The 17,789-nt window shown below is 46.4% G+C and overlaps 1 protein-coding gene across 3 annotated transcripts; it reads left to right on the top strand.

The window, feature by feature from the left end:
• Positions 1-792: 792 nt before the first annotated feature.
• LUC7L (LUC7 like) lies at positions 793-17,706 on the top strand. Of its 3 annotated transcripts, XM_085237199.1 has the most exons (11): positions 793-1,000; positions 2,610-2,704; positions 7,506-7,604; positions 8,254-8,364; positions 9,052-9,195; positions 9,595-9,771; positions 10,592-10,680; positions 13,647-13,676; positions 14,570-14,734; positions 16,005-16,066; positions 17,344-17,556. In XM_085237199.1, the coding sequence occupies exons 1-10, from the start codon at positions 940-942 to the stop codon at positions 16,030-16,032; spliced, it is 999 nt and encodes a 332-aa protein (XP_085093325.1). In that variant the 5' UTR covers positions 793-939; the 3' UTR covers positions 16,033-16,066; positions 17,344-17,556. The 3 variants fall into 3 exon arrangements, with proteins under 3 accessions (XP_085093325.1, XP_085093324.1, XP_010717686.2); XM_085237198.1 differs by lacking the exon at positions 16,005-16,066 and having other exon boundaries at positions 17,344-17,706; XM_010719384.4 differs by lacking the exon at positions 16,005-16,066 and having other exon boundaries at positions 858-2,085; positions 17,344-17,706.
• The last annotated feature ends 83 nt before the right edge of the window (positions 17,707-17,789 follow it).

Here is a 17,789-nt window from a genome sequence, read left to right as displayed (position 1 = left end):
TGATCTGGCAGTGCTCAGTATGGCCTGGCAGAGTCTGGCACAGCCTGGCAGGACTTGGTCCAACACAGCCTGGTTGGGCTTGGTATGGTGTGCAAGGGCCTGGCCCAGGTTGGTGCAGCTTGAAAGGGTCTGACACGGCTCAGCCCAGCCTGGCACAGGTTGGTATGGCATGAGCTGGCAATGTTCAGTGCTGCCTGACAGGGACTGGCACAGCCCGGCCTGGAACAGCTCAGCACGGCCTAGCAGGGATTGGTGAGGCCCAGCCGGCCTTATTTGGCCTAGTAGAGCCTGACAGCATGGTGCAGCTCAGTGAGACCTGGCACAGGTTGGTGCAGCTTGAAAGGGTCTGACATGGCTTAGCACAGCCTGGTATAAGTTCAGGTTCAGCGTATGGCCCAGCAGTGCTCAGTACGGCCTGGCAGGGATTGGCACAGCCTGGTCTGGTACAGCTTAGCATGACCTGCCAGGGGTTGGCAGGGCCTGGCCCACTTTGGCACAGCCCAGCATGGCCTGGCAGGGATTGGGATAGCCTGTCCTGGTACAGCTCAGCATGGCCTGGCAGGGATCGGCACGGCCTGTACTGCTACAGCTCAGCATGGCCTGGCAGGGATCGGCACAGCCTGTACTGCTACAGCTGAGCATGGGCTGGCAGGGGCTGGCACATCCTGTCCTGGTACAGCCCAGCGTGGGCTGGCAGGGGCTGGCGCAGCCTGTCCTGGTGCAGCCTAGCCCAGCCCAGCCCGCATTCTCCCTCCCCCCTCCCCGCAGAACTACACATCCCAGCATGCCTCGCGCCGCCGGGAGGGGCCACTTCCGCCCAGCGCCCGCCGTGCGTCGCCGCCGCCGAGGCCGAGGTCGGAGCCGCAGTTGAGGCCGCCGCCGCTCTCCTCCCTCCCTCCCTCCTTCCCTCCCGCCGCGCCCCGCGGCCCCGCGCCCGCCATGTCGGCCCAGGCGCAGATGCGGGCCCTGCTGGACCAGCTGATGGGCACGGCCCGGGACGGTGAGTAGGGGCGGGCGGGGCCTGCAGGAACCGCGGCCTGGCGGCCGAGCGGGGCCCGGTCCGCCTCCGCCCGCGGCCCTCGGGCCGGCGCCGGGGCTGGGGGCCGCGGGGGGGGTGGGCCGCCTCGCCCCGCCCCGTCCCGCCCTGCCCGCCGTGCCCGTCGGGTCGCGGCGGTAGGTAGGTGCCCCGCCGTGCGGAGCGCTGCGGTTCGTATCGCCCGGGCGCTCCGATCCGCCTCGTAGCGGGGCTGCTCAGGTCCTTTGCACTTTGTTTCGTAAGTGAATAAGTGCCTTTCTCTCTTTTTGTGTATTGAGTTGCTGTTGAATTGCTTCCCATATATTTTATTTCATACAAACTGAACAATTGTGGCCCCTCTATTTTATTTATAAAGGTTCAGTGTATCTTTGCCTGCCTACATCAATCTGCAAGGGAGTTGCAGAAAAGCCTCATGTTCATCGAGCCGTGAGTCACAACCAATTTTTAAAGCTGTTATAACAAAAAAAAAAAAAGAAAAAAAAAGAAAAAAAAACCCGAAAAAAGTGTTTGCTTTTTTTTTTTTTTCCTCCCCACCAGTAACTTTAAAAGTGTAGCTTAGAAAGAAAGAAAGAAAAACCATTTTCAGTAGACACAATTCCTGGATGCTTGCAAACCCTGTTCCTATTGAGTACTACACACCTGTGTCGTATACACAGCTTAGCTTTAAAACTGTCACATACCATTACCACTTTGCCTTTACTTTTATGTATCGTTCCCCTGACTTCCTTACTGCAGGTGTGGGCAAGAAAGCTTTTCCTTTAAAACTTTTCAACAGTGGGCATAAAATTCTGCAGCTGAGGTCTTGAAGAATGCAGATGGGTATAGTATATGTTGGAGCTCGCAGTGTGTATTGACTAACTTTGTTTCTTTTTTTATTTTTATTTATTTTTTCTTTTTTTTTGCTTTTCTGATACTGTCTTGTTGAAGTGGCTCCTGAGTGTAAAATGTCTCCTGAGGGCGGGAGGAGGGTGGGAAGTGCGCCTCGTGCTCCGGGCCGACACCTACGAGATGCAGCATTTCACGGCCTTGGAAAACACACTGCAGACTTGGTATTGAGACCAAATGGACTGATGTCTTAATCATCAGATTAGCAAATAGTAGTTGCCTATAAAAAGAAAAAAAAAATCCAAAACAATCAAACCCAACTGCCCAGCACAGCCTTATTTTGTGATTCATGGCCCTCTGCTAGCTTGGGTTTCAGTATCTCCTGCCCCTTCATTATGGCAAAATAAAAGGGGGGATAAAACAACCAAAAGTGTTGGCTCTGAGCCAGACTGTCTGTCTCCTTTTCCTCTTTGGGCTGTGCAGTCTCTTTATATGGATGACAGGCCTTGGACATTACTTGGCTCGCCAACACTGTGTTTAACATGGTGTATGATGAATAAATGCTAAAGTGGTATTTGCTGCCAATTACAAGTTTTCCAGAATATCCTGTCACCCTCCAAGTAATTCTAGGGAGCAGGAACACCAAGTATTTTAATCTGCATATTGAGGTGAAATGATCATACCAACATTTCTGTTCTCCTGTCAGTATTCTAATGTCTCCTTATTTAAAACCACAAATGAATTTCAGGAGATGAAACCAGGCAAAGGGTGAAGTTTACAGACGATCGTGTCTGCAAGAGCCACCTCCTGGATTGCTGTCCTCATGATATCCTGGCAGGAACAGTAAGTATTCCTCTGGAATAAGGAATTCTGGTGAGGCAGAAGTTGGCACAGCTCTTCAGGGCTTCTCTGTGCTACCCAAAGTACCTTCTAGGAGATGCAGCCTGGGGAACGTCACACTTCCCTCGCCCTAGGAACAGCCAGCCATTTTCATTTCAGTTTCTATGCTGTCTTTAGAACCATTACAGTCAGGTGTACCCCGAATTCATCCACACTGCTTTTTCTATCACAATTGATGTGTAGTTGCAAGCTTATTTCTGTTTTGACAGCTTGTGGTAGTTAGGACATGAAGCTCGTCCTGCAGGGGCCATGGGATCGTAGCCTAGGGGAGCCAGCCTGCTGTCCTGGGTGCTGCAGTTCACTGCATCTTCAGCTTGGCAAACCTCATGAGCTGCAGTAACCCTCAATCCTCAGAGCTTTTCAGTCTCCTTTTATAAAGCAGGTGATATTCTCCCAGTGGAATTTCAGCTTTTTCATCATAAAGGGTTGGCATATAATGGCTGGTTACAGCTCAGGCCAGCTTTGCGTTTATTTTGTTGGTGTGAGCAGTATGTTGCTCTGCCTGACTGCTTTCAAACTGCTGGGACAGCTTCCTTCACTGGTGCCCTCTGGGGATAAGCTAGCCACGTTTCAGAGGCTTGGCTCAGATGTTCTCTGTGAGAGCAGAAGGTGATGTGGTAACAACAAGATCTTGTGGAGTAAGAATCCAATTCAGTGCCCGGATGAAAGATGCAATCCAGCTTTCAAAAGAAAACAGTATAGGACTTTGGTAATTACTGCATTGCTTAATTGCAGGATGGAGATGAATAACACTGTTTGTCTCTAAATGCTGTGACGTTTCATGTTGTCCATCCACTTAACCAGGTTGTTTTTTTTTTTTTTTTTTAACTGCAGTCCTTGTTTATAGCCCTTGATCGTGTTATTTCATGAGCTGGGGTTTGACACGTGGGTTCCCAGCAGAGGGAAGGGCTGGCATTACACCACTGTGATGGCAGAGTGGCATGGCAGTGCTAACAGGGAGAGCTTTACCAAGCACTGCCTTGGCTCTGAGCAGGCAGACTTCAGCTTCTAAATGGCTGTTGCTGCAGAGTAAGTCTAGAAGAGTGGAACGCAAATCTTTCTGTTTTCAAAGTGTCCTAGGGGATGCAGGGCCAAGTTTGGAAGCTCAGATGTATTTTCCATCACTGCATCAGTTTCCGTGTCCCCTCACTTCTTTTTCATACTTTTAAAGCTTCTGAGATCACTTCTGCTCACTTCCATTCTTCGTGTGAACCAAGGTGGGTTAGGGTGTAGTTTTTTTGAACGTGAGACTCTACAACAGGTTTTTGGAGCCTAGATGTGGATTGAAGACGTGTGGTGCCTTCCATCTTTTCTGGCATTTTTCCAGCAGAAAGTTGATGGTGATTTGAAGGGGTGGAATGAAGCAGTGTGAGGGACTGTTGCAGCTGGTGACAAGGCACAGAGGAAGCCTGGGGTTTTAAGTGCGTTCTGAATGTCCTGGATTGGAGAAGCACCCAGGAGCAAGGAGGACTGCTGCTACACAGGTGTTCTTGTGGGTCACCCAAATGATGTTGTGGTGGCCCTGAAGTGGTTGAGGAGCTCTTTGCACCTCTAACAGTAGATTCTTGGGAGTGAGAAAATGCATGGGTGTCACAGGTCTGTTTGGAGAGAACATGTCAGGTCTGGAACAGGATCAGCAGTTCAGCTGTCAGTGCTGCCAGCACAGAATGAATCACGCAGGCTTTCATTGTGCATCCAGACAGGTCTACTGGCATCTTATGGTGCTCTGGTAATGAAGGAACTGATGGGTGAATCAGCCTTAACTGAATGGGGTAACATCCATCTCTGGATGTGTGTTATTGAAGAAGTCAGGACCTTGGAGCTCATTGGCAACTTCCAACAGATGTTCCAAGCTTTCTGGTAACAGTTGTGATGCATCCTTCCTCCTGAAGGCATTGTTAGTGCTGCATCCTTCCTCCTGAAGGCATTGTTAGTGCTGCATCCTTTGTGTATGCAGCTGTTTCTTAGTGGGAGGCTGGTTGGAGATGAGCAGGGAACTGGATCTGGTCAGTAGCAGTGCTCAGTGAGGTATGATCACATCCCCCTCACTGACCTTCAGGCGTAGGGTAGGAAGAGCCCAGATTTGGGGGAACATTCTGGAATGTTCCTGACAGCTCCAGAAGACACGCTTTGTTCAGGTGGGCCAGTGTGCCTGGGGGTGAGGGCTCTATTGTTATTTGGCATATTCTTGTGATTACTAGTTTTTTTTTTTTCATCTAAACTTCATTACTCTGGTTTTCTTTTTGGTCTCCATGGGAAAGAAGGACATTTCTGGGAGAATGCAAGTGTTTCTTATAGCCAGGTACCAGGAAAGACTTGACATGGAAGTGGTTAGTGGCCTGCAGTGAGCTTTGCAGTGAGCAGTAGCTGTGTTGCTGCTCGTGGAAGTGCTGCAGCACATTCTATGATTCTGTGATTTCTATCTCTGCTGATGAGTGGACAGATGAGCCCAAAAGCTGTGCGGGTAGAACAATACTTGGAAATTGTATTCAAGGAAGTTCCTGTGTCCCCCAGTGGGAGGTGAGAGAGCTGAAATCTGCAGGTTGCAGGATTGCTTCGTCAGTATCTGTGTTTTTTTGGTTGGGCAAATCACTAGAGCCATGATTACATCTGAAGAATGTTCCTCGTGGAAGGAGACTGGTGAATTAACAGAGACCTCAGGAAGTGGACTGTGCAACAAACACAAGGGGGATTCGTTACCACTGACATCTAAACACGTTTGGTCTGTGTCTGAGTGGGGAGTTAAGGCTTTACTCAGGCTCTTAAGTACCTGTGTCACAGACCAGCCATGGGTATTGATTGGAGCGAGTCACAACCCCTGCTAGAAAGTGTGAGTATTTGGTGCCAGGCCTCCCTGGTGAGACAAGAGGAGTCTTTGAAACAGAAAGGCTAGTAGTGATCTTACCTGAGGTGAGCGATACACGAGATCTCCGTGCATAGAGATCACGTCGAAGGATTTGAAGGAAGATTTGAGGTTTGTATGCCGATGAAACCTGGACATTTTCCCTGGCAGAAGAGATTGAGAGACTTGCTGCCTTTTAACAAAGAGTGAGAGGAATACAGAAGGCTCGTCTGAAGCCTTCTGCTGGGGCCCCTTCTCTGAAGTGGAGTGAGTGGCTCAGCTTGCCAGGAGAGTTCACATGAGATAACCTATGGTCTGTAACAATCTTGTGGAGTGTTGCTCTTTCTCCCTATATTGTAGAGATTGCAGTAGAATAACAATAAGAATAAAAAATTAAGTTGTATAATGCTCTGATGTTCTACTAAGTTTTTCTTATGGTAAAATTCCAGTAGCTCTTCAGCATTCCTTCAAGAGTTTTGCCTGAAGATGAACATTATTAAGTTCTAAAAGTACTGGAACAACTGTTTTTTGTAGGCATTAAATACCCACCATTAGAGCTCACAACGCTATTCCTGAATCCAGTATCTGAGCCTGCTGTCAGTGCCTCCTGTTTTTGGTAAACATGAGTGAAATGAGTGAGACTAAATAGTGACAGGTTATCTTGAATTATTAAAGGAGTTAATAATGCAGATAACTGCTGAAAACCCAAGCATTACCTGTTGAAGCTTTCTTTGATGGCTTTGCTTCATTCTCAGCACATCCATTGCTGTTGGCACGCACTGCTTCATAATGTGTCCTTGGCAATCCCCAGCTTTACTTTGGGGTGATGCTCGTGTGTTCTGTGCTGATCCCAGTGGAGCTGTATTTAGCTTTTCCTGCAGTTCTGTCTAGGTTTTTTTCCTTGATGCTGCTGGGATGTTCCTTGTGAGCTGGCACGTCCCCTGCTGCTTGTGCTGCTCCCTGTGGCCCACACTCAGGCCTTTTGTTGTTTTAACTTTGAAAAATGGTGTGTTGTTTTTCTATTTTAAGAACAGAGAAATGTTCTCCTTTACATATTAAAACATGCAAGTGCAATTTCCACATTTTGAGAGCATAATTCAGTTATTTGGCCATTAGCTACTAGACCTGGGGGGAAACCAACCAGATTTAAATAGCATTATCTGCAATGGAAGTGAATAGCAGCATGCAAGTCAGGGTTTTCCAGGAAAGGAGATGCTCTCATGGAGTCTGTCATTAGATAGAGACATCAAAATGACCTTATGCAGAGAAATTAGCTTTGAACTGGTGGGTTTAAAGTCCCAGCAGTAGCTGAAAGCAGGAAGGGCTAGCTGCAGAATTAGGATCTGCTGTATCTGAGCATGGGGTTGTGCTTTCCTACTGGCCATACCCCTGCTTACTGTAAATCCCCTTGCCCTTGCTAGGAAGCATTCCATCTGTGTTCTGTGGTTTGCTATCTTTCAGTAGGCTATCAAGGCTCTTTCTGATCCAGATACACGCTTCTGTGTGAGCTTTAAACTTAGGGTACACAGCTGTGTGTTTGCTGTGCTGTAGCTTCTAAACAGGAGGTGTTTGTATTGGTGGTGTCTGTTGAAGGAGCTCCTGCTGTAGCTTGCTGTGCCTTCCCAGCTCCTTCCCAGCAGTTTCCAAGGCTGTGCTGTGACCTGAAGCAGGGGTAGGTCTGGACTTGGAGTATTTGAGGTGCTTTGATATTGTTGGAAGGACTCCTAGAGAAGTGATTCTAGCAGACGTGATTCTTCTGGCTAGTTCTGTTACTGACAGGTGAAGAGGAAGCTCTTCTTCCCAAAGAAGTTTTATTTTGATATGATAAACTTGTCGAGAGTTAAGTATTTTCAGCTTATTGCCATAATGGAGTTTTCTTACATGTATTTTCCTTTTAAACAGAGAATGGACCTGGGAGAGTGTACAAAGATCCATGACTTGGCACTGAGAGCAGATTATGAGATTGCAAGTAAAGAGAGAGATCTGTTTTTTGAGCTGGATGTAAGTATGGGGATTTTTTGTTCTGTTTTGTTGGTTTTTATGGAAACTGCCTCTTGAAATCATTGGCTGACCCATAGAACTGGGTGTTGTATTGTGGGTGTTTCAGCTCACCATGTTATTTGATCTGGCAAAAACGTCCTGCTCCTTCCCAAACATCATCTTGATGCTGACTTTAACTTGCAAAATTAATTCTGACTCTTGTAACCAAACTAGTGCAGCTAGCTGGGAGGCTTTTTGGGCTTTCCTTGCATCCCACACCTGCTCTGTAGCAGGCCATGGCAACCCGCTGGCCTGTCCCAGCAGGAGAATGAATGTTACAAGCCTTTTGCTCAGTAGTTCTGCTTCTGGCCACATTTAGCTTTCTGTGATGAAACAAATCAAGTGGAAGCACATTTTGCCTTCCCGTTTCATGCAGTGCTTTTTATGTTGGCATCTGTTTGCTCACACATTGGAAGTTGCAGTGCAGAGCTGTAGGTGACAGACTTAGGGGCAGGGATCCAATTTTACTTCTTCTGCAAAGTGTCCTTCGTGTCCATTTTTGAGGTTGGTTGTGCACTGCGTTGTTGTGGGTTGCAGCCCTAGCTGCTGGCTGTAGGTCTGACGCAGGGAGCATCTCGACTGACGGTTGTTTGAACTGTCTATCTAACAGGCTATGGATCACCTGGAGTCCTTCATTGCGGAGTGTGACAGGAGAACTGAACTGGCCAAAAAGCGCCTGGCTGAGACGCAGGAAGAGATCAGTGCTGAAGTGTCTGCGAAGGTATAGTCCTCTCATTTAACCTTTGTTCTGAAAGTCTGTGCAAGAGCGCTCGTGTTCTGTTGTTGCCTGATACTGGGAAGTTAAGCTCGACAAAGATTTTGTGGATTTGAGCCATCACCTTCAAATGCTGCTCTGGCTGTTCTTGTGATAAACTTCTTGGTTCCAAGGGCCACACTAAGGTAAAATATCAACTCTAAAATATGTTGCTTAATTGTGGCTATGAAATATATAGGTTTTCCCTCCTATTCAGTGTTTGAATGGCAGCTTAGAATATTAAATCCATCCTGTAATCATTGTCTTTCCATGTAGCAAATGGTCCCGTGGCTTCCTTTTTGGGAACTTATTTCACTGGGACAATACAAAACATTTCTGAAGCTGGATTTGTGGTGTCTCCTGTCCTGTAAGCCAGGAATGTGCCACCATTTCCAGCAGAGCTGATGATGCCCTGTCCATGTATATTTTCTTCCTTCGCTGTCTGCCTATGACTGTACTGCCTGTATGGGCACACCAATCCTTTTTTGTTGAGACTTCTGAAGTTTTATGGTCATCTTCTAACAACAGCTTACTCAAAACAGTAGGTGTTTTTACTTTTCTAAGTGAAAAAGGAGAAGTTGCCCTGCAGTCTTTTGCAAGATTTTTTTGTCTGTCTTGGAAAGAAACAAACCAAAAAACAACTGTTTTCTTTAGGCAGAGAAGGTGCATGAACTGAACGAAGACATTGGAAAACTCCTAGCTAAAGCTGAACAGCTGGGTGCTGAAGGGAATGTTGATGAGTCTCAGAAGATCCTGATGGAAGTGGAAAAAGTCCGAGCAAAAAAGAAAGAGGCAGAGGTACGGCCTTGGTTGTCCTGTGATGTGTAGTAGGTGATTGAGTTGGGCTGAGTCTGTGACAGACACCTGGGTGGTTCCTACCTCTTTTTCTATTTCGCCAGCACGTCCTCTTTCAATGCCAGCAATGTGTCAGCAAGCAGCTGGCAGGGTAGTGTGATAGGTGAAGAAAAGCTTTGTAGAAACTCGTATCTGGTGAAGAGAGATGACTGGGGAGGTGGCAGTTCTCCTGAAATATTTGGTCAGTGTTCAGTTACCTGCAGGGATAGAATGTCAGTTAGCTGTGCTCACGGTGTTTTGCATGGTACCTCCTTTGTATTGAGGGTGCTTTTAATGATCCTGGAGGGTCACAATTGACACTGGCCTGTTTTTTTTTTTTTGTTGTTTTTCATCTCCCTTCAGGAAGAATACCGAAATTCAATGCCTGCATCCAGCTTCCAACAGCAAAAGCTGCGTGTGTGTGAAGTCTGTTCAGCATATCTTGGTCTCCATGACAACGACCGGCGTCTTGCTGACCACTTTGGAGGCAAATTACACTTGGGTTTCATTCAGATTCGTGAGAAACTGGATCAGCTGAGGGTAATCTTGTCTGTTTTAAACCTTCTCCTTGTAGTTCTAAAGGCATTCACAGTACATACATTAAGTTCATACAGAATTCTTTGCAGAATACTTATATAAGCCCAGAAATTTCTAATGTCAGAACCCCTGAAACTTCAAATGCAAGTTTGCTTAGTCCTATCTTGGGTTCTGTTCTGCAGTTTCCGTGTAACGGAAAAACTTTAATTAGAATTAGACCACTGCTGTAATTTCTTCCTTGCATTTGACTGCACCAATGGTCTTCTCCATTGGTTTGGCTGAGATTTGTCACTCTTTGCTTCATTTTTGACTGCTGGAGGGCACTTTTGAGTTCTTTCAATGAAGTGCTTTAACTGGAGCTTCTTACAGTGCTGCCAGTGATTAAGGTCTGCAGTAGCTGAAGTGTTGAAGTTTTGTAATGGAATTGCACTGTTTGCCATGCTTGCAGACTGGAACCCTTATCCTGCTTGAGTAAGAGTTGTGGTTCCTGTGCAGTATTTGTTTGGATTGAGGTCAGTGCCTTCACTGATCATTGACACTGGGCTACTGCACTGTTCTGTGGCTTTTAAGTGTGGAGGGACAGCCCCTTGGCTCACAGCACACAGACTCATTTCTTAGAGCACAGGTGCCCAAAACAGGTGCATGGAGTGATGTTTCTTGTGCCAGTGTATGTTAGAGAAGTTGATAGTGAGCCTTGATAAAAATCTTGGCTAGCACAAAGAATGCAGTGAAGCTGTTCTTTATCTTACTACCTGAGTAAGCTCCTTGCAGACCTTTCTGACATGCTGCTTGTATTGAGATATGATGTGAACTTTTTTTCTAGAAAACAGTGGCAGAAAAGCAAGAGAAGAGAAACCAGGATCGTTTGAGACGGAGAGAAGAGAGGGAACGAGAGGAGAGGATGGGCAGGCGGTGAGTGAAAGCTGGTAACTGTTTTGTGAAGCTGGTTTTGAAATAATCTGATTTGTTAGTTCTGAGTACTGCATCAGCTGTTGGAGGTGCTCTGGATGCTGTGTGGGCACCCTGGCATTCAGTTAAAAATAATGCACAAAATCCCCACATCAGAGTAATTGTAGCCTCCTCTGTCTGAAAAATAGAAGCTCAGAAGATACATTGTCTTCAGGCTTTTACTGGTCTAGTGCCTGTCTCTTTGGAGTCTGGATGAAGTGACTTCACTGAGTGCATCCAAATGGGAAGACTTAACATGAATGTTCAAATAGCTCTACTAATACCAAAATTCCTGGGACAGCCTTCTTGCTTCGAGGCTAGGAGGTGACAACAGAGCAAAGCTAGTATCTGTGAGCCAGATGGCAAGCTGCCTGTCTTATTCAGAAAGTTTTCTACAGTAACAGCAAGGCACTTCTGGCGCAGTTTTGGAGAACACCTCCCAGGACATCCTCAGGCTGTCCAGCTCAGAGGAATCCCAAGGAGTGGCTGTTTCTGATGTTCATTGCCATGTGTGTCACTTTCTGCTCACGTGTGTATAATCCTTGAGCTGTGGGATTGTGTAGCAATTGGACAGATCAGCGTGATGGGAAAAAGTGTTTCACCAGAGATGTAATGACCAAAGGATCAGCACAACAGAAAGGTGCTATAAGGGAAGAAGATTGCTTACCTGTATCAGAAGAGTCCAGGTTCACATGGGAAAACTCCACCAAGGAGGGCTCTCCATAAAGAGATCTTTCCTCAGTGGCAGTCAGCCCTTAAATGAGGTCTAAGAGAGGTGCAGCCAGGCTCCACCCCTTCCCCTCACACAGCTGAATTGCCTTCACCTGTGCTGCCAGGGCTGACTGGTCCTTTCCCCAGGTGCTCAATCAGTGGTTCAGGCACAGTTCCCATACAGGGTGGCTACAATGTTGGTATTCTCATGACAAGCCTCTTTCCAGCTAAACTGGAAAAACTGATTCTTCCGTGTGCGTAAATGACTCGGTTAAACAGCGTGCTGTGAAGAGGGTGGTTTATTTGCACTGGTCATGCAAAGGAAGTGGCTGAGTAGGAAGGAGTGCTGTTCTTCTTGTTACAGCTCTTCCCCAGCCACGTGGTATGTTTCTCCTCACAGTCTTGTACTTTGTGAATCCAAAAAGCCACCTTGTTGTCTGTGGAAAGCTCTTTTTCGATGTCAGCTGAAGAGTATTTCAGCCATCTGGCTGCAAGATGTATGAAATGCATGACCACAGCGTGCCTCTGGATATACATTTCTGGAAATGCTTGCAAACAAGTACCAGAACTGAGGCAGCTTGGCTTCCTGTGGTCTGTGGCTTAGTGGTTTTAGTGATTGGTCAAGGTATAAGCCCCAAATTGTTGTGCATTCTCTAGTTGGTGTGTTTTATAAAGGTTCCCTTTTGGTATGGATTGCCTGATGTCAGAGCAAGAACTGTGTTGAGTTGGCCTGGGGTCTGAGTTCTTGCTGGTTTGGTATTTTGCACTACTTAAAGATTGTGGCCAGCCTTTGCCCTCGCTCTGTGTGGAGGCATCTCTGTGCTCTTCTATTCTGATGCTAAAGAAAACCACATAGTGGAGCCAGGAGTGACGTGTTGAGGAGGTCAGATTGTTTACTTCTCTGAAATGAGAACTCGACCCAAAGAAGGAAAACAGTTTTCCCAGTGGATGCTGGGACGAGAGCTCAGATCTCTTGATTTCTAAGTACCCACTCCTCTGGCTGCTGTGCATTGCCATGCTTACAGAGGTGTTTCTCCATCAAAAACACATCAGTGACTTCAACTGACTTAAGCTCTGCTTGAGAAGCAGTCTCTTGATACTTAAAGAACCACTTAAAAAATGATCCCTCATAACTCTTACTACCATGTCTTCATGTGCAGTATCTCTGTGCTGTTATCCAGTAAGGGGAACAATACCACTTGACTCTGAGAAGTCTTGGTGACTTACAGGCACTGTGCCATGTCATGGAAGCCTGTAGATGGGCTTGCAGAACTGTAACTTAATTTGTCTGTCAAATAAACTGATTTCCATAAAGAAATGAGTGAACTGGATTGTCACCAGTAGTGGAAAATAAAGACAGTCCTGTGTCATTTGGTGGTGCTGGAGGCTCAGTGATCTCTTCAGACTGTAATTCTCTGGGGAGCTGGCATGCTGTTAAGCTGAGCGTGCTATGGAGATGTGAGAATGAATGAGGCCTGGATGATTCTTCTCAATTTGATTTATATAATAAGGAGTGAAGAATTTCCAGTGTCTCTCTTTTACTGTTCAGTAACGGTTATTCACATTTGCTTCCTCTTTTTTTTTTTTTTCTTTCCTTCCTCGCTCACCTTTCCTAAGCAGGAAAAAAATAATTGATGGAAATTTCCACTGAATGTTTGTTAAATCCTCATGGTTAGGGAGAAAACAGTGCATTTTTCCTTTATTAAAACAATTTCTTTTTTTAAACGTGCAGCCACCTGAAAGGAACCAAAACGAGAACACTGTTCAGTGCCTATCCCACACTTGTTGGAGAGTGGCACTTTTTCATGACTGTGTTCATCTAGTTGATGTTGGACCACAGAGTGTAAATTTGAAGTTAGAAAGGTGCATTGTAACACTGTATTAACAGAGTGGGAGCGGATGGTAGATCTTTCCTGCTTTGCCAGAAAGCTCTTTGTGGAGTCAGTGAGCTGTTCCAACAAGCTCTGTTGGAACTGGTGCTTCTGTCCTGTTCTTTGCTTTTTTGACAAGTCTGTGATACACCCTTCCCCTCCCCCCTCCCCTCTGAAACTGAAGCTGATGTTTTTAGGCTCGTATGGCAAGCTTTTTTAACTGACATCTTAATTACTGTGTTAGCTTTGCTCCCGTTGAGAACTGCAAGGGTGAATGGGTTGTTTGATGGGGGAAAAGGAAACAAAAACCATGCCATACCTTCTCTCACATAACTGTCTTCCTTCTAGGTCTGGATCGAGAAATAGAGATCGTCGAAGGTGAGTGTGAAGTTCTCCCAAATGCCTGTTTGTGTTTTTATGTAGTTACTGTGGTCTCGTAAATGGAGTTGGTGTTGTGCCTCGGTCTTCTCATTGTGCTCCCTGAAAGAAATGGGAACTTCTGCTTGGGCCCTTCTGCAGTACTGTCAGCAGCTGAGGTGCAAGGCAGGAGTGGGCTAGCCCAGCCAGAGAAAGGGAGCCGTGTGCTCTGCACTGCCAGTCTGAGAATGCACTCAATGTCTTTGCCAATAAATGTCTCATATGCTTTGATAGTTCTAAAGTATGAAATGTACCTGTTATATATAATACCTCAGGTGTAAAAATGCAGAGATTTGTTATTAAAGCTCCCATCTCTGTGAAGAGCTTGCCTTAATGGTATGACAACATTCTGTAAGTGATTGTGTACCTCGAGATCTCCTCTACGGTTTTACATATATGTTGGCACCCTTTATTTGGTTTTTAGAGCAGATGGAAACAAATCTGCTTTGAAAGTGTAGTGTTTTCACAAGGGGGATGCTCTCTTTGGCAGGCTGCCATAGAGGTTATGGCAATTTCACATACGACTGACTTCTTCAGCCTAAGTGAGGCCTGTATCACAGTTGGTAAGCTGTGCTCTAGGCATCAACACATCAGTGGTGGGAGTGATTTTCATAAGCTTCCCAGCAACTTGAATTTACCCCTTGGTGTTCTGTTGGTAGTGTGAGCCCAGGAATGAGCCTCTTCGCCCTGCGGGTGATTTGCCTTCTGTGATTTGATCTGTGGGCAGGGACGGGGGGTGGGGGCCGATGCTCTGGATTCGTGTTAGTCTGGAACGTCTGAGAGATGGGCAGAGGTGTACAGATCCAACGAACTGGCCTATCTCTTGAATCTGAGGCAGTCTGTGCCCTCTGCAGATCCCGGTCTCGGGACAGGAGGCGAAGGCGCTCGAGGTCGGCGTCCCGTGAGCGGCGGAAGTCCCGCTCCAGGTCCCGAGACCGACACAGGCGCCACCGGAGCCGCTCCCGCAGCCACAGCAGAGGCCACCGCCGGGGCTCCAGAGACAGGAGTTCCAAACACAAGTACGTATTCCTGACGTGAGCGCTTCTGAAAAGGGGAGTCCCCAACATAAGTGAGCCTCCTCTGATCCCTTAGAGTGGGCAAAACTACCACCGCTTTCTCAAGCTGGGAGCTACGGTGTCCTGTACACTTAAGCCAAAGCAGTGTTTCCCAGGGGCAATTTGTAGATGCTTTCACATGTTTATGGCCTTAAACTGAGAGGGGGGAGGTTTAGGTTAGATATTAGGAGGAAGTTTTTCACTCGGAGGCTGGTAACGCACTGGAACAGGTTGCCCAAGGAGGCTGTGGATGCCCCTGGAGGCATTCAAGGCCAGGCTGGATGTGGCTCTGAGCAGCCTGGGCTGCTGGTTGGCAACCTGCACATAGCAGGGAGGTTGAAACTAGATGGTCATTGTGGTCCTTTTCAACCCAGGCCATTCTATGATTCTATGAGAGCAGTAACTGTACAGTAAGGTCCCAGCTTAAGAGCAGAGTCTAGGAGATAGAACCGTCATTCTCTGATCTGCAGTGCTGAGCCTTGAGAAACTGCATAAGCAGCAGCTCAAAGGCCTGCTGGCACTCACACAGTCTCCCCAGGTGTGTAAAAGCCAAGTAACGGAGGCAGTTTTGGCATTACATTTCTGTGGTTCTCTTCTGCTTCCCAGCTTCTTGCTCTCAGTGGCATGGGGGATAGAAGTGTATGATTTGGGAACTAAGGGAAGTCTTCTGTTAGGGTAACGAGTCGGCAGGTTGAGAGACAGTTATTAGAAATTTCTGTTGAGGGGGGGGAAAAGACAGCTGTAAGGAGGGATATACCATTCTGCTGTCACCAAAGAGAAATCCTGTAGTCTCTCTTCTGAGACTTAGCAAAAACCCACTGTGTTGGAGGAAAGATGAAGCAAGCATATATATGTAATTGTATTAGCAAGACTGAAATGAAATATTGCATTTCCCTGCAACCTTTCTAAGCCTGGGAGCAAGTATATAACCAAGTGTTTGCTGAAGTTAGATCTAGCCTTTATTTTAGTGCTGTCAGTTAATAGATGAATGCTTCAGCAGTGTCTCATCTAATTAGGGACTACCACTAGAATACACTTCTAGAAGCAAACTTACTGTTGTGTATTTTGTCACTTGAGCTAAAGGACACCTGATGAATGGGAGGGGAATAACGGTCTGAAAAAGATTTGTCTGTTAATAATTGATGGGAGGGGGGGCTGTAAATACTGTTGATTCTCCAATGGCTGAGATACTAAAGTCCTTTTTTAAATCTGTCTTGAACATGGAAAAAAAAAGAAAAGAAGTTTGGACAATTAGGAAGTGAGGAAGACCCTGTAATAACTATTACTAAAGAGCAGGTAAGGGATTACTTTGAAAACCTTGAACACATTCAGATCAGCCTGTTGAAGCTGTAGGTGGATTGGCTAGCTGACATATTTCCACAAAATTACTGAGAACTGGGGAGAGGCGAGAATTTTAAGAAACCAGAAGTGAATGAGAAACCCTAATCCTAATCCCTGAAAGTGTAGCTTCCCGTTTTTACTCTGAGAATTCATGAAATGTATGTTCTGGTTCTGCTGGTCTGAAGTCTCACTTGTGGAAAGAACTAGCCCATCACAGGATCTGAAGGTCTTAGGGTAAGAGAGCTACGGGCAACAGGCAGTGTGGGGATGGGATAAGAGTTGATCAGATGAGTCAGACTTGTGTTGTCTTCTGCCTTGTGGTTAAATGGCACAGTGTAAGGTAATGAAAGCGACATGTGATGTGATACAGAGGGCTGCAAGGTTTTAATATAACTGTGCAATAGTTCCAAAGATTAGAATCAGCATGAGTGGAAGCTGGAATCCATAAAGTACCTACCAGTGCAGGATCCAGTGCAGGATCTCTGAAAGCTCTGCCTAGTTCTGAAGGGCTGCTTGAGACAGCTACAGACCAGCACCTAGTTGATAAGCTGATTGATTGATTTACAGTTGGCATGAATCATACAGCATAAACATTTTCTAAAATTGGACCTAGTATGAAGCCCTCTGCTTCATTCTGAGTGGGCTGACACAGCAGAGCGCTGCTGAAAATCTGTAGCTCTCATTTGGGCAGGCTGTGAAAAGATTTGTCCCTGTTGTGGTTTCTGAATAAAAATCTGTGTCATCCTGACTTTGAACCCAGGATGTTAAAGACTGCGCTTGTCAAGATGCAAAGTGACAAAAGCCCAGGACTGAGCAAGCCTTTGAATGTGAAGAATACAGTTGGCATTTAAAGCAATTGAGCAGAAGGCCACTAGCTTAGAGCGTAAGCAAAACACTGTAAAAGACACAAACAACGATGAGAAAAAGATTGGAAGTGCTTTAGTATGGCCCAGTAAACTAAGAAGGGGTCCAGGGAACACCTTGAGGGACTGCCAGAGGTTGCACAGTGCAGTCAGTGCTGCAAAACTGTGTTCTCTTACATAAAAGCTTGTAGAGGGACCAGAGTTTCCATCTTGGGTGGCACTACTCCTGACACTGCAGTACCCAGGCACACTCCTGTAAGAAACCTGTTGCAGCATGGCCCCGTTAGCAAAGATTTTGCCATTTTTATGTGCGTTTTGTGTAAATTCTTTCATCTGAAGCATATAGCGATGGTTTACTTTGTACTTCAGATCTTCTAGGGATCGATCTTCAAGAGAGAAGTCACGAGACAGAGAGAGGAAAGAGAAGAGCTCTTCTGAGAGGCGGCACGAGAGCACAAATGGCAAATCTCGTTCCAAGAGATCAGAGGAGAGAGAAGCTGGCGAGATCTGAACTCAAACGATCGGTGTTGCACTGTAAATAGTCTGATAAACATTCTACACAAAGCCTAAATTTCCCATTTATATTTACTGAATACGACTCATCTTTTGTAGTTTGGAATTTTTATTGTTTGGCAGATAGCTGTGAGTTTGTAGAGACACCCAGTCCCGTACTGTTTAACAGGATTTTGTTTTAGTAGGAATCAATAAACCTGACGGCTCGTTTTCAATCCAGGTGGGCGGCTCACGCGCTGTGTTTGTGGTGCTGCGATGACCAGGGCAGTAGAGATGGTGCTTTGGTTGGAAACCGGTGCTGC

The sequence above is a fragment of the Meleagris gallopavo genome, chromosome 16 (genome assembly GCF_905368555.1).
Source record: "Meleagris gallopavo chromosome 16, MGAL_WU_HG_1.1, whole genome shotgun sequence".
NCBI classification, from domain to species: domain Eukaryota; kingdom Metazoa; phylum Chordata; class Aves; order Galliformes; family Phasianidae; genus Meleagris; species Meleagris gallopavo.
The sequence above is the reverse complement of the archived record's forward strand: the minus strand, read 5'-3'. Positions and strand labels throughout refer to the sequence as shown.